Source organism: Geotrypetes seraphini, chromosome 3 (assembly GCF_902459505.1).
Source record: "Geotrypetes seraphini chromosome 3, aGeoSer1.1, whole genome shotgun sequence".
Lineage (NCBI taxonomy): Eukaryota > Metazoa > Chordata > Amphibia > Gymnophiona > Dermophiidae > Geotrypetes > Geotrypetes seraphini.
The window spans coordinates 195,947,548-195,970,255 of record NC_047086.1 but is presented as its reverse complement, the minus strand read 5'-3'; the positions used below and the strand labels follow the sequence as shown (position 1 = coordinate 195,970,255).

At 42.5% G+C, this 22,708-nt stretch overlaps 1 protein-coding gene across 5 annotated transcripts in view; it reads right to left on the bottom strand.

Moving 5' to 3' along the window:
• The window catches only part of RARG (retinoic acid receptor gamma), a 343,469-nt gene that overhangs the window by 37,419 nt on the left and 283,342 nt on the right, over positions 1-22,708 (bottom strand). For all 5 annotated transcript variants that reach the window (XM_033937126.1, XM_033937127.1, XM_033937128.1 and 2 more), the window contains 2 exons: positions 2,810-2,958; positions 1,667-1,808 (listed from right to left, as the gene is read on the bottom strand). In XM_033937126.1, the coding sequence (XP_033793017.1) occupies positions 1,667-1,808; positions 2,810-2,958 (291 nt within the window). The remainder of the gene's footprint in view (positions 1-1,666; positions 1,809-2,809; positions 2,959-22,708) is intronic.

Here is a 22,708-nt window from a genome sequence, read left to right as displayed (position 1 = left end):
ATTGGACTAATTTTCTAATGAGAATCTGCACAAAACAAAACAAAAAAACAACCTTGTGGTGTTGATAGCTTTCAAATGCATTCATTAAAATTGTGTTCAAAATATATTGATATTTCATATTATGTTAATATTATTCACAACTTTATTTAATACCAAAGTGTAATTGTACAGTATACTTCGCGGTATTTCTTCATACTAGTTCGGCTTCGATCGACAGCGTCAATTTGTAGCATTGTAGGTAACGCTGGCGCTGTGACTAATCTTTCAATTGAATCTGGAAGTTCATTACCAGTCGCTACTTGTAATTAGCATTTCAAAATTTGAACCTCAGTTTACTCAGCTTAATAAAATTTTAAAAACACAAAAACAGTTCCATCATTCACATTAATGGTTTTATTATAATTTGTGATGAAAGTATGAGAATTTGCTATTAGTGTTCGTCGTCATTAATATATGATAATTTAACCTCACATGCTCTGTAATTAGTTTATAACATTTTTTGCTTTCAATAAAACTCACATATCTATTTATCTTTTTTTTTTTTTTTTTTTTTTTTACTACGGCCCACTGAAAATTGCTGAAGTCCCCAATGTGGCTCTCGTGGCGAAAAGTTTGGAGACCCCTGAGCTAACCCATGTTTTTCACTACACTGGCTGCTTTTTTTTTTATGTAGAAGACAAAAGCTGGGGTCTATGCTAATGTCTACTGCATGGTAAAACCTGCATTCGCTGCTTGAAAAAGCTTTGGAAAAGGTCCCTCTAAGGCAGGGATCTCAAAGTCCCTCCTTGAGGGCCACAATCTAGTTGGGTTTTCAGGATTTCCCCAATGAATATGCATTGAAAGCAGTGTATGCACATAGATCTCATGCATATTCATTGGGGAAATCCTGAAAACCCAACTGGATTGTGACCCTCAAGGAGGGACTTTGAGACCCCTGCTCTAAGGGGTCCTTTTACTAAGGTGCACTAAACGCTAACATGTCATTTATAGTTTATGGATGCGTTAGCGTTTAGCACGTACTAATATTTAGCGCGCTAAAATGGCAATTGCGCCTTAGTAAAAGGACCCCTAAGTGTTACTAATCAAACTTTATGTTATACTGATATAAATCAAAATATGGACAAAGCTAAATTCCCATTCCAGTACAACGAAAGTCTTCGTATATTTTATTTATTTAATTATTTATATCCCACTTATATCCTAGTTACTTTATCATATTTCCCTATCTGTCCCAGTGGGCTCAAACTCTCTAGTGTACCTGGGGCAATGAGAAGATTAAGTGACTTCCCTAGGGTCACAAGGAGCAGCGAGGGATTTGAACCCACAACCTCAGGGTGCTAAGGCTGTAGCTCTAACCACTGCGCCACACACACTCCCTTCACGGCACAAACTCCTTTGGTGAACAGAGGCTTTTTCGGTCATATGTCTGTGCTTCATGGACATCTATACCTGCAACGTGCCATTGGCAAAACATTCAGCACATATCACTTGCCCGTTCGCACAGCCAACTAGGCCCTGGGGCTCAGGAGCTGGCATCTTTCAGATGGCAAAATTTCAAGCAGAGCGCCAAGCTTACTACCTAATCAGAAGCAGCCAGCTAGATTTTGTTTGTCTAGTCCCTGCTAATGAAAAAGTCACCTCCCAAATTACCCCATGGTTGGCTCACCTTCTTTGGACATGCCGACCTCGAAACACTTCTGCAGCCGGCAGTATTGGCAGCGGTTCCGCGTCACTTTGTTGATCTGGCAGTTCTTGTCTCGGTGACAGGTGTACACCATGTTCTTCTGTATACTTCTGCGGAAGAAGCCCTGTAGGCACAGCCAGAGAGAGAAAGAGAGACGAGAAAGCCCAATGGGTGAAATGGAGGAGGGGAGGCTAAGCATGGCAAGGAAGAGAACATACTAGTAGCATCAGCTAAGACACCAGAGGCTGGATACAGCAACATGGGAGACAAGCAAGCCCAGGATTAACCTGTCAATAAATATGTATCCAGACATAAGCTCATCAAACTATGTCTGGGCACATACACAAAATAATATGGATTTTTTTTTTTGTATAAATGAAACTGTGCCATCCAGAAAGTAAAGCAACACATTTTAAAATAATAATAATAAAAAAAAGAGGCAAGCATCCAGTTCCAGTGTGAACAGCCCAGCAGAGTACTGCTGCTCTCTGGACTAAGGACAGTTTCCAAAAAGGAGGAAAAGCAGATCTGTGATCATATGTATAAATGTTTAGTAGCAGTAGCAGTCTGCATCAGTACACAGGGCAGTTCTTGAGTCATCCAATTTCCAGTTTTCAGAATGCCACAAAAGGTAGGAAATGCTTCACTCCCTATTTCCCTACCCTGCTCCAGGCCATTCCCTTCAGCAAGTTGCTGCTTCTCTTCTGGTCCCCGATTTGTAGAAGACTGTAATCCGATTGCAAATCGGAGCCTGACTTCCTCCAAAGAACGATCAAGGCTGGGATTTAGGCTCAGATATTGCAAGAGCCCATCAAATGCATGTGCAAATGTGTGACTTTAAAGTTACTGGGCACCAGTCATGTATAGGGTATGGGTACATCTGAGAGATGTACATTGGCACGCTAGCAAAACAGCTTGTTGCTACCAGCTCTGACAAAGCATTTCAGATGTGCATCTCAAAGAATATGCAGGGTATCCCCTTCAAGCAATACATTTCAGTACAGCGTATTGCCTCTCCCTCCTTCCCCACCTTTCTCATGCTTCTGAAACATGTTTCGTACCACACAGGATGCAGGGGGAAACCGCAGCCTTCTTTTTAAAAACAAGCCCTGCACACCCACTCACCTTGCAGCCCTCACAGGAGCTGACACCGTAGTGATATCCCGAAGACTTGTCATTGCACACGAAACAGGGCTTATACACTCGAGGAGGTGGAGGAGGAGACGGGGAGCTGGGGACCATCTCCTCTGAACTTGTGCTCTGTGTTTCCACCGCTGGAGAAAGAGAGAGAGAAAAAAGAGTTTAGCTTTACAGGGCTCAACTACATTGTACTGGCATCAAATTGATGGCAACAGATTAGTCATACACAGGGCCGTGGAGTCAGTACAGCAAACTTTCAAACTCCGACACCTACTGATATTAGGCTTTAAATTTTTTTGTACTGGATCTAACATACTGGTAAATATAACTTATAATGATCAATACTTTAGATCCAGGACAAAATTATATACAAGTATAGAATGACACATTTACCATTTATCATAATATAAGTTTTTATTTTGAAGCTAGAGTCAGGGTCAGTACTTTTTTTTTTTTTTTAACAACTCCATCCAAAATTGTTTCCAACTCGACAGCCCTAGTCACACACTTCATAGGTAAAAAGTACCATCTGGAACAATCTGATTTGCTAGAGATATTTGCCCTGTGGCACAGCAGGGCTTAAAAAGGGACCTGTTTTAGATGGCAAGTTAAGCCAGACCCATTTATCCGTGACAAGTGTCATACTTGGTGGGGGCTCTGCTCCTTCACCTCAGAGCTGATAGTAGTGAAAAGGTATACACAGGATTTATGCGGGCAGAGGGAAGAAAGAGTCCCTAGCTTTTACTCATTATTACATAGTAGATGACGGCAGAAAAAGACCCGAATGGTCCATCCAGTCTGCTAAGGTATATGTAGCTCCTTCAGTCAACAATTGGGCTAAGTTGAAAGGTTATGAACTAAGGACCCCCCTCCAAGGTAGTTCAGAATGAGGGATCATGGCCCAAGTGACCAGCAGAAGCTGCTACTGACTGAACTGGAAGCTGCAAGGAAGAAGGAATAAAACAGCCAAAAAGAACAACTTTATCACTACTCATGAGCTAGCTAGCAGGGAATGTCCTAATCTGGGGTATCTCAAAAGATGTGCCATGATCCATGAACAATAGCAGCTCTGGGAAGATAAAATGTTAACAGCCAAAGTGACATTTGCTACCAATTTAGAGCAGCCCAAAATAACCAGAAGGCAGGGGAGGGGGAAAATCTTAACCCTAAAATAACCTCCATTCCCTAGAAAAAGAATGGAGCAAATGTCCCCAGGCACAGCTCCCAGACGCTTTCAATCCCATCTTTCAACACGCACTGAATTTCCTGTTACAAGGCCCTAAATACCACATTCCGGCCCAAACAGGTTTATGGAGTTAACTATGTCCTGTAACTTAATCTCCAGGCTCCCCGTCCTCCTTCAGCAAGCCCCAAACCCCACAGGGAAAGCAGACCAGCCAGCCACCAGGACAGAGAGAGACTGGTTTTCCTCTTTCTGCCTCTCATTTTTAACTCTTTGCTCTTATCTCCATTCCACCCTCCACCCCCACCCCTAAGGTTTCCTCTCTGATTCAATAGCTTGGAAGCATTCAATCTGACTTGGAAGCCAGAAAAACTGAAACGAACCCCCACAGCATAATATAAGGATAGATTTTAAAAAAATAAAAAAAAGTAGCAAAATTTAGGTGCCAGGCTGAAGCGCACTAAGTGCGACTTCTCCAAAGGCAGTTTTGTATGGAATTACTGTTAGAGAATGTTAGTATAAGATTGTAGTTTCACAACTGTAGATTGAATTTCTACTACTACTACTACTACTACTACTACCAATAGGGGGAAATATTTTTTCACTCAGAGAATAGTTAAGCTCTGGAACGCATTGCCAGAGGTTGTGGTAAGAAAAGATAAGGTAGCTGGTTTTAAGATAGGTTTGGACAAGTTCCTGGAGGAAAAGTCCACAGTCTGTTATTGAGAAAGACATGAGGGAAGACGCTGCTTGCCCTGGATCGGTAGCAAGGAATGTTGCTAACTCCTTGGGTTTTGGACAGGTACTAGGGACCTGGATTGGCCACTATAAGAACGGGCTATTGGTCTTGATGGACCATTAGTCTGACCTAGTAAGGCAATTCTTATGTTCTTATGTACTTATTTCTATAGCACTATCAGGCCTTGCTTGAAAAAGCTTACAATCTAGACAAATTAGACAAAAAGGTGCATCTATACACAATGCTCAGGTGGGGAATTACAGAGGGAGTGATAAGACAGATATGGGTGTTTAGTAGGTGGGCTGGAGTTAGGAATTGAAAGCAAGCATCAAAGAAGTGGGCTTTGAGCCTGGATCTGAATACTGACAGAGAAGGAGATATTTCACACCGAGGAGTGGCGTAGTGGTTAAAGCTGCGGGCTCAGCACCCTGAGGTTTAGGGTTCAATCCCAGCACTGATCCCTGTGACCCTGGGCAAGTCACTTAACCCTCCATTGTCCCAAGATCCATAGTTAGGTTGCCCATCGGGACAGATAGAGAAATGCTTCGATTGATTACTATTCAGTGTATTGTAAACCACTGTGATATCTATGGAGGGTCCACCTTGGGGATTAACACCCCAAAAAATGATCTGGGTGTCATGATGAAATCTTCTGCCCAATGTGCGGTGGCGGCCAAAAAAGCAAATAGGATGCTAGGAATTATTTAAAAAGGAATGGTTAACAAGACTAAGAATGTTATAATGCCCCTGTATCGCTCCATGGTGTGACCTCATCTGGAGTATTGCGTTCAATTCTGGTCTCCTTATCTCAAGAAAGATATGGCACTAGAAAAGAACATAAGAACATAAGAACTGCCATCTCCGGATCAGACCTTCGGTCCATCAAGTCCGGCGATCCGCACACGCGGAGGCCCCGCCAGGTGTACACCTGGCGTAATTTATAGTCCACCATATCTTTATATGCCTCTCTTAAGGAGATATGCATCTAGTTTGCTCTTGAAGCCTAGGACGGTCGATTCCGCAATAATCTCCTCTGGGAGGGCATTCCAGGTGTCAACCACTCTCTGAGTGAAGCAGAACTTCCTGACATTAGTCCTGAACCTGTCCCCCCTTAGCTTCATTCCATGTCCTCTAGTCCGTGTCAAATTGGACAGTGTAAATAATCTTCTCTGCTCTATTTTGTCGATTCCTTTCAGTATTTTGAAGGTCTCGATCATATCCCCACGCATTCTCCTTTTCTCAAGGGAGAACAATCCTAGTGTTATAAGTCTATCCTCATATTCCAGTCTCTCCATACCCTTCACCAGTTTTGTTGCTCGTCTCTGCACCCTCTCCAGCAGTTTTATATCCTTCTTTAGGTTCAAAGAAGGTTCAAAGAAGGTTCAAAGAAGAGCGACCAAGATGGTAAAGAGAATGGAACTCCTCTCGTACGAGGAAAGACTAAAAAGCTTAGGGTTCTTCAGCTTGGAAATGAGAAGGCTGAGGGGAGATATGATTGAAGTCTACAAAATCCTGAGTGGAGTAGAACGGGTACAAGTGGATCGATTTTTCGCTTCGTCAAAAATTACAAAGACTAGGGGACACTCGATGGAGTTACAGGGAAATACTTTTAAAACCAATAGGAGGAAATTTTTTTTCACTCAGGATAGTGTAGTTGGTTTTAAGAAAGGTTTGGACAATTTCCTGGAGGAAAAGTCCATAGTCTGTTATTGAGAAAGACATGGGGAAGCCTCTGCTTGTCCTGTATCGGTAGCATGGAATATTGCTATGCCTTGGGTTTTGGCCAGGTACTAGTGACCTGGATTGGCCACAATGTGAATGGGCTATTAGCTTGATGGACCATTGGTCTGACCCAGTAAGGCTATTCTTATGTTAGGAAAAACTATAAAAAAAAAAAATTAAAAACCCCAAAACCACCATAGCCATCTAGCTTTAGTACTGACAGATATACCTACAGTCCATTCACCTATCTGCGGTTGCATCAATTGCAACAAAATTCCTCATTCGCACCACCTTGTTTGAGTATTCACGAACCAGCATTTTAAAAAAACCAAAAAACTTTTTTGCTTTCACTTTGCTGTCCAGCTTTGCTTCCAGATATGGCCCCTAAGCATCCGGAGAGTGATTTGCAGGTAATTCATGCAGGAACCTAACCCTGTTTTTTCCATAGGATCCACTGTTCACTTTCCACAGTTTTGAGGTACAACGTGAACTACTGGAACCTAACTTCTAATTTTCCCCTAGACTCCACATTTTCTTATTTGCGATTTTGCAGTTTGTGAGCATTTTCACGAACCATACTACCCGCAAATAATGAGAACAGACTGTAGAAACAGTTTATGGCCTCACAAAAGTTTAGAATTTTGGGGGAGGGAGGGGCTCAGAAAATGTTTATGTGGCTTTTTATCAAAATTAGTCAAATGTTTGAGAAGTGAAATTACTTTTCATCTGTACTTTTAAAATGGCTTCATGTGTAATGAATGAATTTAGGTAATATTTTAAGCATAAATTTTCTGTTTTCAGACTTTTCAGTTTTACTTATATTAATAACAGTAATCCAAATTTTATTTTACAGGTGTTATGAATAACATTCGTGTGAAGTTTTCAATCAGTTAATTCATTTCACTTTTACTTATTATTCAGTACTATATTATACTACTACCATTTATTATTTCTATAGCGCTACCAGACGCATGCAGTACTGTACATTAAACACGTAAGAGACGGTCCCTGCCTATTCAATACCTTAAAACAAAAAGAAGTAATGAATACTGTATACTTTGGGCCCAATCTGTGTGTGTGTGTGTATATATATATATATATATATCAATTTATGCTAAAATTATTTAAAAAATTCCATTTACGTATTGTTTCTAGGGTACAGTAGTTCCCTGAAATTTGCGGGGATTCCATTCCAGGAACCCCCATGAATTAAAAAAAATAAACGCATTGTCAAAAGGCAGGGGAGGCAGGAGAGGGCAGCTGGAGAGCGGGCAGGTGAAGAAAATCACTTGCGGTTTGCTCCGACTGCCTCTTTCTGTAGTAAAGTCAGGCTACACCAATCAGGAGCTACTTTGACATGCATCTCCTGATTGGTGTAGCCCGACTTTACTACAGAAAGAGGCGGTTGGAGCAGATTGCGAATGAGCGAGTCCGCGATTCGCGAACCGCGAATGAGCGGGAGAACACTGTATACGATATGGTATAACTTATTAGCAAGGGGCCTCACCAAATCTAAATCCAGCACTGAACGTTAGACATGAGCTCTTACACCATGTCCTAGGCTGATGAAAGTGCTCATGGCAATCTGTGGCAGTTAGGTGCGGTAACCCTATATAACCTGCTCGTCTTACTCCTAGGCACACCCCTGACCTGCATATGCCCCTTCCGTACAAGCTGTGCATAATGGAATCAGCATGCGCAACTTCTAGAACAGCGTATAAGGGCAATTAGAAATCTAGAAACATAGAAATAGACGGCAGATAAGGGCCCTGGCCCATCCAGTCTGCCCACCCTAATGACCCTCCCCTACCTTTGCCTTGTGAATAGATCCCATGTGTCGATCCCATTTGGCCTTAAAATCCGGCACGCTGCTGGCGAAAAATGCTAATTGGTGCCAATTAATGCCAGTTAACACTAATTTAAGCTAATAGGCTGTTAACGCTAATTAACCGCCAATTACTAAATTAAGCTTGCATGCAATTGACTTTATTCTATCACTTGTGTGCACAGATATGCACACTAGGCATAAATTTGGGCACACAAGGTAATAGAATCTGGGAGAAAGTGTCACAAGGTGAAGTAACTGTTAGAAACATGACGGCAGATAAAAGCCAATTGCCCATCCAGTCTGCCCATCTGCAACATCCACTATCTCCTCCTCTCCCAAAGAGATCCCATGTGCCTGTCCCACGCCCTCTTGAATTCAGACACAGTCTTTTTGTTTCCACCACCTCTACTGGGAGACTATTCCATGCATCTACCAACCCTTTCAATAAAAAAATAAAGTATTTCCTAAGTCATTCACCTCTTAACTTCATCCTATGCTTGCTCATTCCAGAGCTTCCTTTCAAATAAAAAATTTGCCTCGTGTACATTTAAGCCACGTAAGATACTTAAACGTCTCTTTCAGGTTGTTCACCCTCTCCAAGGTAGGGAGAACGAGAGGGCACCCTCTAAAACTGAAAGGGGATAGATTCCATACGAACATAAGGAAGTTCTTCTTCACCCAGAGAGTGGTGGAAAACTGGAACACTCTGCCGGAGTCGTCATAGGGGGAAACACCCTCCAGGGATTCAAGACAAAGTTAGACAAGTTCCTGCTGAACTGGAACGTACGCAGGTAGGGCTTGTCTGAGTTAGGGCGCTGGTCTTTGACCAGAGGGCCGCCGCGTGAGCGGACTGCTGAGCACGACGGACCCCGGGTTCTTCCCTCTCCCGAGTTTCCTTCAAGTTATCTCGCCTGTGAGTTTGGGGGTCTGCATAGACGGCTTCCTACTTCGCTAAATGGAACATGTGGACACGGATTTTCACTTAGTACTACCTGGACCATGTCATGCACAACTTAAATCCACAAGTCACCAAAAATTCTACTTTACAGTAGAACCTCCTGGAATTCTCTTCTTCTCTCTAACCACAGTATTCCCTCTCTTAAAAAATTCAAAGTTGCCCTTAAGACATGGCTATTCATCCAAGCCTTCACGTCTACTTAGCATGAAGAACTTGGATCTGCAATGTATTCAGGTTATTCCATGTAGTATCATTGATCTACTAGCCCTGTCTCTCCACTCTACCCTGTGTCTTGTGTGAATGATATGCTTCTTTGCTATCTACACAATGGCATTCTTTTTCTCTTTTTTTTCCTCCAAAATGTTAGATTGTAATCCACTTAGGGCTAGATGCACTAAAGTCAGCGATCATCGCTAAACCTGTTTTCACAGCTTTAGCGACGATCGCTTTTACCGACCCGATGTACAAAACGGCTCACCACAAGTTTTTCCCCTCAATCGTCCATTTTCTGATCTGGCCATGCAAATTAGCTAAAACACCATGCAACGTAGCCAAGCAATTGATGCACTAACATCGCTTGGCTATACAAAAAATAAACAAAAAAAAACAACCTGATGTTTAGTTATCGGTAAAAACAACTGGTCTAGCTAGACTGGTCTGCCTGTTTTGCAATGGAAACAGATTTTTTTCTCAATGGCACACAAAATATCTGTCCCATAAAAAATATTTTTTTCAATGGCACACAAAATATCTGTGTCATAAAAAAAACAAATGGGAAAAAGAAGACTCCCACCGCCGATTATGGCCCTCGACAAAGAACCCCCCCCCCCACATGAACGAGCACCACAACCCTCCCACAGCAGCAAAAATGGCAGGTGGAATGCCTATTCCCTCCTGCCTGGCCAAATACCCCAACGCCATGCCCCCACCTGGTTCTGAATCCCCCACACCACTGCCGAAGGGGAGGGGGTCTTGGGCTTCTGAGCCAATCAGGGCCTTAGGCTCCTCCCCATGCATCACATGGTGCACTGGAGAGGGGAAGGCCTGTCATTTTCCATGTACTGGGCCTTGGAGCTGGAGGGAATGCAATTCCCTCCTGCTTCCAACTTCTACCAAAGGTACTGGGGGGGGGGGGGCAGGTTCACAGAAGGGGGAATAAGGAGTAAGGGGGGAGGGTATAGGGATGGTTTGGGGGGGACCAGGATGGGCATGACACGGGGGTATTTGGCCAGGCAGGAGGGAGTGAGCATCCTTCTTGCCATTTTCACTGCCATGGGGGGTCGCGGTGCTGGGGGTGAGCCATCAATGTGTGGGGCTTTTTTTTTATGGCACAGATGTGTGTCTAACAGCAATGACAGGAGGCTGCTTCCCCTGTCACTGCTATTAAGGCATGTGTCAATTGCTCACTGAGTGACTGATCTGTTGGGTTTGCATGCAAATGATTTGTACCTCAGTGCAAACCATTTGCACACAAACTGGGTAGTGCATCCATCGCTCGGCCAGAATCAGTCAGAGAATCGGCCAACAGCAATCCAGTCAGTAGTGCATCTAGCCCTTAGTTCTGTCCTGTACAATTCCAACGATATAGTAAATGTAAAATAAATAAAATGAAATAAATAAGGACAGAAGGAAACGTCACTGTTGTTAAGGACAATACAGTGTGTGTGTGTGTATGGAGGGGGGGGGGGGGTTGTTCCCAACTTGTTTTAGATATGAAGGACAGAGCTGGACTTGCTGCAGTTGTTCACCACTTTCCCTGTCTGTCACTACTACACAGCAATGTTCAAGGCTTCGTCTGCAGCCCCTCGAAGACCGAGGGGAAATGGAATAAAACTGACAATAGAGGCTTAAAAAAAGCAGTTCAGTTTGAGAAAAGAAAACAAAACAAAAGAAGACTTTAGAGAAATAAATTGAACAGAGATCTGAGAAATAATCTAAACTTAAAAAAAAAAATAAAAAAATACTGCTGCTGTGTTACACTCTTATCAGCTTAAGAGTGGCATCCACACCCTTTCCTGCACAGTATTACAAAACCCTCTTACTTTGATATGAATGCAACAGCTGGTGACAGTAAATGTGCCCAGAAAGCAAAGATGTTCACAGAGTGCCATGTCATATCCATAGCCACTAGTGCACTGGCATCGGAATGGGGTGAGCCACAAGTGCCATGGCATTCTCAAAATAGGAGCATGCGATCTGCACTGCCACCTGCTGCCCTCTGGATCCAGCACCTCGCCCTCGCTGCCACAGCTCCTACGACTCGAACAGCGTTCTCTCAATGCCTCCCCCCTGTCCCCCCCACATTATAAGGCCCAGTATTTCTCATAGCCCCATCCCTGTGGCTCGCCAAATTTGCCACTGTGGGCGGCAACAATAAAAGATGCTGCCTCCAGCCAGTGAAAGGCCTTCCCCTCTGTTTGTATTCCTCCTGCCAGAGAAACATGTTTGTATTCCTCCTGCCAGAAACAGAAACAGAGGAAGCAGAACATGGCGGAAGGACGCCTTGCGCAGGCTGAGGGTGGCTTGTTAGAAACATAGAAACATGATGGCAGATAAAGGCCCATCTAGTCTGTCCATCCACAGTAACCACTATCTCTTTCAGGACTACTTTCTGCTATAGCAATGTCGCTCAAACTTTAAAAACGGAACAAACGCTTTTTGTGGCACACTAAACAGAGCAAATGCTTTTGGCAGCACATTATAAAACTGGAAAACCAACAAAAAATTAAAATTGATTTCTTTCAATTTCTATCCCATGGTCCCCAAAGAGCTCAGAATGGGTTACAGGTTAAACATACATAGTATATAGTCAACAGGTTACAATTTACACTAGATGTGCCATAATTTCAGTACAAGGCTCCGTTACAAGTTTTTTCCTAGCTAGACACATATTAAGAGTCTAATACTAATATATATATAACTAGTTGTTTAGCCCGTTACATTAACGGGTGCTAGAATATATGTTTAGACTTAAGCATTTCTTTCTTTTTTTTTTCTTTCTGGATGTTTGTCTTTATTTCTCTCTTCATGCCCTCTTTCTGTCTCACTCCCTGGCCCCGTCTGTATTTCTTTATTTATATCTCTCTCTCTGCCCTGTTTGTCTGTCTGGTTTTTGGGGGTTTTTTTCTGTCTCCCCTTCTCCCTTACTTTTACCTCCCCCCTGTCCAGCAGCATCCCTTCCCTGCTCCCTGTCCAGCATCCACTAGGCCATGCAGCCTCGGGGCTTTTGCTAGGACGGCCCAATTCACATTATCGAATGCAAATGCCCATGGCCTCACAGCTCCATGGGTGTGAGAGAGTGGGTGTAGGCGTCAGTGACGGAGGAGGCCGACACTACACTCTCTATTCCTCGCGCATCTCAGCAGCAGGTTACCGAGGTCGGGGCCCCTCAGTGAGGCAGTAGGTTGGTATGGCGGCGTTGGGGTATTGCAATTTGTCGCTGCCTTTCTTTAAAGTTGAAGCCGGAGGTGGAGAGGCCGACTGGCTGCCGAGGTTTTGTTCCCGCAGCAATCTTTCCTCGCAGGCAGGAACGTTGCTGGGGAAACATGTGCAGGCTCCTACTGCGCATGCGGGGACACGGCACCACGGAGGCACGGGAACACGGGGATTGAAGTGCGCATGTGCGCTAAGGATATTATTATAGCGGATATACAATTTACTGGTTACAATTTACCCTGGTTATTCTTACAGTGTAAGTTTTCCAGTGGCAAGTTTTCAAGTACAAATTTTATCCTAATTGGCACACAGACAGTTTGATAGTTATTTATATATTGGGGGGGAGGGGAAAGAGTGTGATGCAGTGGTTAAAGCTACAGCCTAAGCACCCTGAGGTCATGGGATCAAAGCCACACTGCTCCCTGTGACCCTGGGCAAGTCACTCAATCCCCCCACCGTCCCAGGTACAGTAGACAGATTGTGAGCCCACCAGGAAAGACAGAGAAAATGCTTGAGTACCTGAATAAATTAATGTAAACCATTCTGAGCTCCCTTGGGAGAACAGAATAAATAAATAATTGTAACAGTGAAATTAAAGTAGATAGAATAGAATTGCTAATCAATGCAATGGATGTGCTTGTTTTTGAATGCAAATTAAACTTAAAACGCAGCTCAATAGTTGACAAAGCAAATTAGCATTTCATCATCCGCCATTTACAGTCTCTCTTTTTTTAATTCAATTTGTGTCAGAGCTGAAAATCCAAGTTTGCAAAGATAAGAAGATCCAAACAGTAACAAAGTCTTGATTGCTTTGTTGCTCAAGTCAGGATAACTACTACATAAAAAAATAAAACTAAAATTACTTGGTGTTAGTTTTCAAGGACCAATCATGTTAAAGAATGATGCTTGTTTGGGCAGTTGTATCCTTATACACACAGACGCTCATAACATTAACAGACTTGCGTATACAATGCACAACATCTATTCTAGTGATAAACTTAAGGGACTTTTAAAAAAGAGTCAAATTCTGGAATCTCTTGTGGCACACCACTGTGCCATGGCATACAATTTGAGAGACACTCCACTATAACAAAATTGGCAAGCCACAGAGATGACAGAGAAGGGATACTGGCTACAACTAGAAGGGTAAGGTACTGGGCACAAGGTCAGATCCAAGATGGCTGCTAACTATACGTGCTGGTGACATGCATCTGAATTGCGCTGTTCCATTACTTACTTTTTAGCTGGCAACCTTGTTCTGCCAGAAAATTATTATTTTCTTCAATAGTGATACCGAAAATGAGGCAGGAGCGCTGCTGGTACCTCGCAGCACTCTGGAGTGTCGACTTTCGGCAACATCGAGGAGCTAGTTTGGCGGATGCAGCGAGTTGCGGTGATGCTGTTGCGAGATAAACCCACTGAGGATGTCGGGTATCGGCAAGACTTGAGGGATTCCTCTTGGGCCTGATCAGGGCTGTGGAGTCGGTAGATAAATGTTCTGACTCCGACTCCACAGCCCTGGGCCTGATACCACTCTTAGTCCTGAGGTGAAAGCACCACCTCCACCGCCCCAGACTATCAGCTCTCCCAAGGGCAAGGAAACCCCAGAGATAGGGGCGGTCCTCTCTCCAGAGGCAGGCAGTCTAGCATCGGGGAGTTTGGTAGTGGAGCTCCCTGGCCAGGCAATCTCCGAAGAGGAGTCTGGGGTAATTCCAGCGTCGGGAGGAGGTTTAATCCAGAGGGAACAAAGCCAAGAAACTCCTATGGAAGGTGAGCGTCTATGCATTCAAACACAAGCTTCTTCTTGGGACAGGCCCGCCAAGGTGACTTTAGAATCCCTTTGGAACCTGATAGCAAATTTTGGAAAGGTAATTAATCCCAATTTCCAGAATATTGAAAAAAAATTGGCTCAGCATACAGAAGAGCTGGAAATAATAAAATTCGGATATGACTATCTCTAAAACCTCAGTTCAAAAAATTGAACAGGATATGACGTCTGTTAAACAACTACAGGAAACTCTAATTAAGGACAATGTGAACCATAGAACAAAAGTAGAGTCACTAGAGAACCAATCGCGTAATAATAACCTGAGACTGATAAACTTTCCAAGAGTAACAACGGTTACTCCTAGAGAAATGCTTAGGAGATATTGAGTTGAAATTTTGGAAGTCTCAGAGGAAAATCTGCCTCCATTTTCCCAGGTGTACTATTTACCTAGTAAAACAACCCCAACAACAAGAAGTAAAATCTACCGAATAACAAGCGTTAAATGTTTCAGAGATTTTGGAGGCGTCAGACATCGAGGTGGCAACACCAGCAACATTGATCTTAACGCTAGCTCTTTCCATTGATAAATCCATGGATATTAAGACTTTTTAAAAAAAACAAACAGAAAGAATTTCTTGGCTGTATTCAAATATTTTCTGATCTTTCAAGAGAAACACAAAAGCGTAGACGTGAGTTTCTTCTTCTAAGATCAGGGGTCATTAGGGGCCACATTCCATTTAATCTATTCTATCTAATCCTTATAAGTGCATTGTTTGCTATCTTTCAATTAAGTATGTTTTCTTCAAGCCTCAACAATTAACTGCTTTTTGGGCTTTATTCCGATTGGATAGAGATAAATCTTGAGCTCTATAGAACAAAATTCCTGCTGTACAGACAATAGCACAACCTATGTTGTATAGAATTATACTTTTCTTTTGGCTCGCCTGTAAGAACCTCTTGGATCTATATAGAGGATTTGCGCTAATTTGACCATTATAATATTTCTTTTTACTTTTCTTAAGCTTTGTTAAAGTGTGGATTTACCATGCCTTAGCCTTGTAAAAATTACTGGTTTAATATGCTTTCCGTACAAGTTGTACTTGATACTAAATTTGAAATTAATAATAATAAAATATATATATATATATATATAAAAGATATTGGGCACAGGGGGAGAGAGAGACAAGGACATAACAGAGAGCAACTAGGGAATGAAAGATGAGAGTCTACCTGTGTTCTGTGGATGACATTAAAATCAGTGGTATTATCTTGGGGAAGAGCTATGGGCAGGGCCATGAGGAATTGTGTTCCTCATGGCAGTTTAAAGTTAAAAAATTCTGCAGAAAATTTTCTGAAATTCTATCTCTTTTGCATAAATCTGAATATTAGAGAAAGTATAACATTTATTTCATATTTTATAATTTTCCAACATCTTGTATGTTTGGCCCATGGCACCAGGTGTAGGGGGCACTGCCATAATGCCACAGCTCCTGATCCCTCCATCTCTCACAAGGGCAGGTGGGAAGAGGAAGAACTCAAGCACACTTTACCCACCGCCCAATCAAAGGCATGCAAAGCAAAAAAAAATATGACGGTCTACTAGCCACCAGAGCAGCGAAAATAGACTACCACCTCTCAAATCTGCTGAGCACGACACTCAACTACAACTACAAAACATTCAGGAAAGAACTGAAAACCATACTATTCAAGAAATTTGTCAAATGATCTAACCAAACCATATCAACCACTCCCAGATCCCGACGCATACTAGAGCTATCAACCTTGTAATCTCTCTGAAAATACCCAGGCTAATTTCTTGTTGTAAATCGCCTAGAACTGAAAGGTATTGGCGGGATAGAAGGCATCAATGTAATGTAATGAATTTCACCTGAAGGCAGTTATGAAATAGGCTTTTTACAAATTATTTTTATTACATCGTTTGAAGCCACATTTATCACAGCACGACCTCTCCTTAGTTTTGAAGATGTTATGTTTATCTCCATAAAAACATCTATTTAGGTCTTTCCAAAGAATATTTAAAGGTATTATATTGCATTGGCTACTTGAGGAGTATAAGGTAAAATTTAAAGTTTTGATTTTAGATTTCAAAGTGTCATAAGGCCTTGTTCCAACTAATTTTGTTTCAATAGTTCAGCTTTTACCTGTCTATAGCAGAGGTTTTTAATCTAATCCTCAGAGCACATCTAGCCAGTCAGGTTTTCAAGCTATCCATAATGAATATGCATGAGATAGATTTGCATATAAAAGAAGCAGTGCGTGCAAATCTATCTCATGCATGTATCCCAGGGACTGGGTTGAGAACGGCTGATTCAGAGCACCAGTAGAGGTTTTGAGGAAAGCAGAGATTCAGACTCGCTCTTTGGATTGCTTTGACTTTGATATTCCTTTATATTTAGAAAATAACTACCGGTATTTGAGATTTCAGAAATATTTGAAGGCTATGTTTCTGAGGAGTATTTGAAGATTTGCGTTTTGTAGTATGTATTTCTATATTACATGTGACATTTACTCATTTAAACCGCCAATACCTCAAGAGATCACAGCTGTTTGCATCAAACGCATACTGAGCATTCTCAGGATGAATCAAATGTCAAACTTAGTTAAATCAATAACATTTTATTGTATGCTATTTAGGGCAAACAGAATGCTAGGAATGATTAAGAAGGGGATCACGAACAGATTGGAGAAGGTTATCATGCTGCTGTACCAGGCCTTGGTAAGCCTCCACCTGGAATACTGCGTCCAGCACTGGTTATACACGAAGAAGGACATTGTACTACTCGAAAGGGTCTAGAGAAGAGCGACTAAAATGGTTAAGGGGCTGGAGGAGTTGCCATACAGTGAGAGATTAGAGAAACTGGGCCTCATCTCCCTCGAAAAGAAGAGACTGAGAGGGGACATGATCGAAACATTCAAGATATTCTATGTTTCTACAAAGACAGGTTGTTCACTCTCTCCAAGGTTGAAAGAACGAGAGGTCACTCTCTAAAGTTAAAAGGAGATAGATTCCCTATAAATGTAAGGAAGTTCTTCTTCACCCAGAGAGTGGTAAAAATCTGGAACGCTTTTCCAGAGGCTGTTATAGGGGAAAACACCCTCCAGGGATTCAAGACAAAGTTAGACAAGTTCCTGCTGAACCAGAACGTACACAGGTAAAGCTAGACTCAGGGCACTAGTCTTTGACCTAAGGGCCGCCGTGGGAGCGGACTGCTGGGCCCGATGGACCACTGGTCTGACCCAGTAGCGGCAATTCTTATGCTCTTATGCAGGGTAGAGAATGCATGAAGGAGATGCAGGAGAGGAGGGAGAGAAAAAGAGCATGCTGCACGAAAAGTCACTGCCACTACTGAAGGTGTTCCAGAGCAGAGGTGTCCATTTTCAGGTTCCAAACAGGGCACCAATTAGACTGCTACAGCAGGCCCTGCACCCTTACACACCTGGCTGGAGAAGCTTCACAGATGAAATGAGACCCAAGTGGAATGAGAAGAAATACTGGAGGAGACAAAAAAGGAGCAGTGAGGAAAAACGCTACAGCCCTGACACGAAACCCTCTCTCAGAGCAGGCATGAGGACTTCATATCTTCTGAAACTGGGACCTGTGTGATCTCTAAAGATGGGGTAGGGCACAGTTGTTACAGATTCATTTTATTTTTGCTTGTTATTGTATTTATAGTTATTTTGTTTAATATATACATATGTTTTTATTCTTTTTCAATTTGTAAAGCCGCTTTGACCTTTTGCATTAAGCGGGATACCAAATGAATAATACACTTCTCCCTCCGTATTCACTGTGATAGGGGATTAACAGACCCGTGAATACAGAAAAACCACTAGTAACTTTTTCATATGTTATTCGCTGTTTTCTATTAAAAACCATCGTGAATATGGTGAAACCACAAATAACATGATAGGAGACCTGGCATGTTCCTGAAGGAGAGGCAAAACACGGTGAAGAAAGTGCTGGGAATCAGTGATTTTCTCTGTAAACGCTTGAAATCAGCGATTTCTCTATGCAAGCTGACGTAACTTGGGGGGGAGGAGCCAGCAACCTAAAAACTGTGAATAATTGAAACCGCAATTGCTGAAACCGGGAATATGGAGGGGAGTTTCAAGTTTATTAAAATATTTTTTAAACCACTTAATCAGGTTTCTAAGCAGTGTACAATATAAAATCTAGATAAAAACATATTAAAACCTTGGGGATACTAGATAAAATCTAGGTGTCTTAATAGAACACTAATAAGACATATAGACCAACTTCAAACAATAGGAAAAAAGGGGAAGAACTACAATTTTAAAAGAGAAGTAAATCAAAAAAGGGAAAACACAATAGGTTAGGGTAAAAAGTAATAATTTTAATTTTAATTTTTTGTCCTTAAGAGGACAATTGTTGTCCAAAGGCATCCTGGAACAAGAATGTTTTTAATTTTGCTTTAAATTGTTTTATTTCGGATTCACTGCGCAAATGGTTTGGCAGCGAATTCCAGAGAGTAGGGGCAGTGACAGCAAAATTATTGGAGTGCAACGTATTGATTAATTTTAAAAAAGGTATGACGAGAAGATTTTGAGTCATTGAACGAAGAGATTTTAAAGTATTATAAGGAATTAAAAGTCTGTTAATGAACTCTGGTGGATTGTTTAATTTTGTTGTAAATGTTAAAAGTAAGATTTTGTAACTTATTTTATGTTCGACTGGTAACCAATGTGCACATGATCGTATTTCTTTGCGCCATAAATGATCTTAATAGCTGTGTTTTGTATAATCTGAAGCCGTCTAATTTCCTTTTTTGTAATGCCTTTGTACAGGGCATTACAGTAGTCTATGCAAGAAATTACTAGAGAGTGGATCAGTGTGTTCAAAGAGGCTGGTTCTAGTAACTTTGCAAGGGAACATATCATCCTGAGTCGATAGAAGCATTTCTGAACGACCGTGCTAATGTGAAAATGATAAGAAAATTTACTGTCGAAAGTAACTCCTAACAGTTTTAGAGTAGGGACAACTTTGATGGGGAGCGATTCAAGCTTCAGGGGGGCCTGAAGCGTTATTCCTTCTTTAAAAGGAAAGATCATAAGTTTCAATTTGTTGATGTTTAACATAAGAACATAAGAACATAAGCAATGCCTCTGCTGGGTCAGGCCTGAGGTCCATCATGCCCAGCAGTCCGCTCTCGCAGCGGCCCAACAGGTCCAGGACCTGTGCAGTAGCCCTCTATCTATACCCCTCTATCCCCTTTTCTAGTAGGTAACTGTCCAATCCTTTCTTAAACCCCATTACCGTACTCTGCCCTATTACGTCCTCTGGAAGCGCATTCCAGGTGTTCACCACACGTTGGGTAAAGAAGAACTTCCTAGCATTCGTTTTGAATCTGTCCCCTTTCAAATTTTCCGAATGCCCTCTTGTTTTTTTATTTTTTGAAAGTTTGAAGAATCTGTCTCTCTCCACTTTCTCTATGCCCTTCATGATCTTGTAAGTTTCTATCATATCCCCTCTAAGTCTCCTCTTCTCCAGAGAAAAGAGACCCAATTTCTCCAATCTCTCAGCATATGAAAGGTTTTCCATACCTTTTATCAGACGTGTCGCTCTCCTCTGAACCTTTTCGAGTAACGCCATATCCTTCTTAAGGTACGGCGACCAAAATTAGACGCAGTACTCCAGATGCGGACGCACCATCGCCCGATACAACGGCAGGATAACTTCTTTCGTTCTGGTCGCAATACCCTTCTTGATTATACCAAGCATTCTATTTGCTCTCTTAGCGGCCGCTGCGCGCTGTGCCATCAGCTTCATTGTCATGTCCACCATTACCCCCAAGTCCCTTACCCCCAAGTCCCTTTCCTGTGTACTCTCATTCAATAATATCCCTCCCATCGTATAGTTGTACCTTAAGTGTAAAGGTAAACAGGTATCAAACGCTTTAAAGGATTCAGTTGCCAATCCCATTTCTCCTCTTCCCCTCTCACGACCCCACCACAGACACAAAAGATAGTAGGGAATTCATTTTTCACATTTCTGTTACATGACGATTGTTCTACAGTGCTGCTAAATGTGTATATTTCTGATACGATTTCAGGTTAGGCCTGTTGCTGCTGTTAGGTGCCATCGAGTCGCGCTCGAGACCTGGCGACTTGATGAATTGCGGATTTAAAAAGAAATCGGTTTTGTGCTAGTCCGGAAAGATCCTCCAGCGTCATCCCCGCGGTCGTTTTCAATGTGTTCAACCGTCTGATTGCAGGTCACCCTCTTCGCCCGGTTCCTTCGATTGTCCCAAACATGATGTCCTTCTCCAGTAATCTCTCTCTTCTGACGGTGTGACCTATTACTAGATTTCCATTTGCCATCTCCAAGTTTATCATTGACTGGTCAATTTACTATTGTTGTACTGTTAAACTAAATTGTAAGTTTTATATTAAATTGTACCTGCTGTACACCCTCTCTTGGCTGAATCTCTTTATAAAGGTGGATAACAAATCCCAATACATAAATAAATGAACATAAGAATTGCCACTGCTGAGTCAGACCAGTGGTCCATCATGCCCAGTAGTCCGCTCATGCGGCAGCCCTCTGGTCTAAGACCAGCACCCTAACTGAGACTAGCCCTACCAGCGCACGTTCTTGTTCAACAGAAACTTGTCTCACTTTGTCTTGAATCCTTGGAGGGTGTTTCCCCTATAACAGCCTCTGGAAGAGCGTTCTAGCTTTCTACCACTCTCTGGGTGAAGAAGAGCACAGTTCCCAGCTCTCCTGAAGTGGTGTACCCAAAGTCTCAATCGCATCAAACCTTCATTAAATGGGATGCAGAGAAGAGGAAATAACAGGATACATCTAAGTTGGTGGAAGCATTCAGAGCTTTTAATTCTCCCTCAGCACCCTTGGTTGAGTCAGTCTCACAGTCTGAAGTCTCCTTGTGTCCAACAGCCCCTATACCAGCGTTCTTCGCTGTTATGTCTGGAGGCCTTTTAATGACCCCCATAAACCCTAAAAACAACTCCCTGGCTCTCTCTGAAACTGAAAGAACCCCAACTCCTACCCCCTCCAATCCAAAATGAGCTCAATAGGATTAATTATTGCTGCATAGTTATTCATTTATGGACTTCTGAGAACCAGATGATCTCTGATGCAACTGAAACTTGCCCAAGTCGGATCTCCTTTAAATACATTTGGGTGTGTAACTTTGGATGTAACCCTGGACCACCTTTGTCCTTGTTGAATGTTCTACATTACTACTCCACCTTTGCCAGAGGTTTCCTGCTGCTGTGGCATCCAGAACAATTGTACTGTTTTCCTATGGCACTGCCTGGTTCTCAGTGAGTGCTATTCTCAAGTGAATGGTAAAGAACCACAGGACTTAACATTCAACATAGAGCCAGGCAGGGCAGGAAGAAAACAGAACTGTTATTCTAACAATGGCAGCAAGTCACTGGGGAAGGAGAGTGGAAATTAAACTAAGGAGACAACTAGCTTTGAGAGGTTAGGATTGAGCCAAGATAATAGAAGAGATTTGATGGGTGTTGACAGAGTGCAAAGGGGAGATTAACTGTGGAGAGAGTTTTAGAAAGGGGAGGACAGAGTGTTGGGGTTTGTGCGTACACGTTAGATCAGACCTTTAGTTAAATGCATTACTCTGAATGTGCCCGAGTAACTTAAGGGAGTTGCTTCAATGGAAAAAGACTCTTTAAGCTGTTCCCACTGCCTCGGGTGCTGGGTACTAAGGCCCAGATGTACTAAAGCCAATGACGGTTAATAAACCTGTTCAGGCAGCTTTAGCTATGATCGCATTTGCCAACCCAATGAAGAAAATGGCTCATTGTGTGGTTTTCTGCATGATCACTCATTCTCTGATCCAAACATGGAATAAGCTCATTAATATTGAAATGGCATGTAAACTAGTAGAGCGATTGATGCTCTAACATGGCTTCCTGATGCACAAAAAAAGTGATCACTTTTAGTGATCCAAAAGAAGCAACTGGACAAGACCAATTGCTTACCTAACTTTAGCCCTTTTTTTTATTTTTATTTTTTAATGGGCACAGATGCTATGCATGTGATTGGCTCAGATGCCCAAGGGGAGGGGCCTTAGGCACCTGAGCCAATCAGGGCCTCAGGCTCCTCCCTCTGTATCCTGTGTGATGCATGGGGAGGGGCCTAAGGCATCACACCCTGGGGAGAGACCTTAGGCGTCTGAGCCAATCAGGGCCTTGGGCCCCTCCCCATGCATCACATGATGCACCG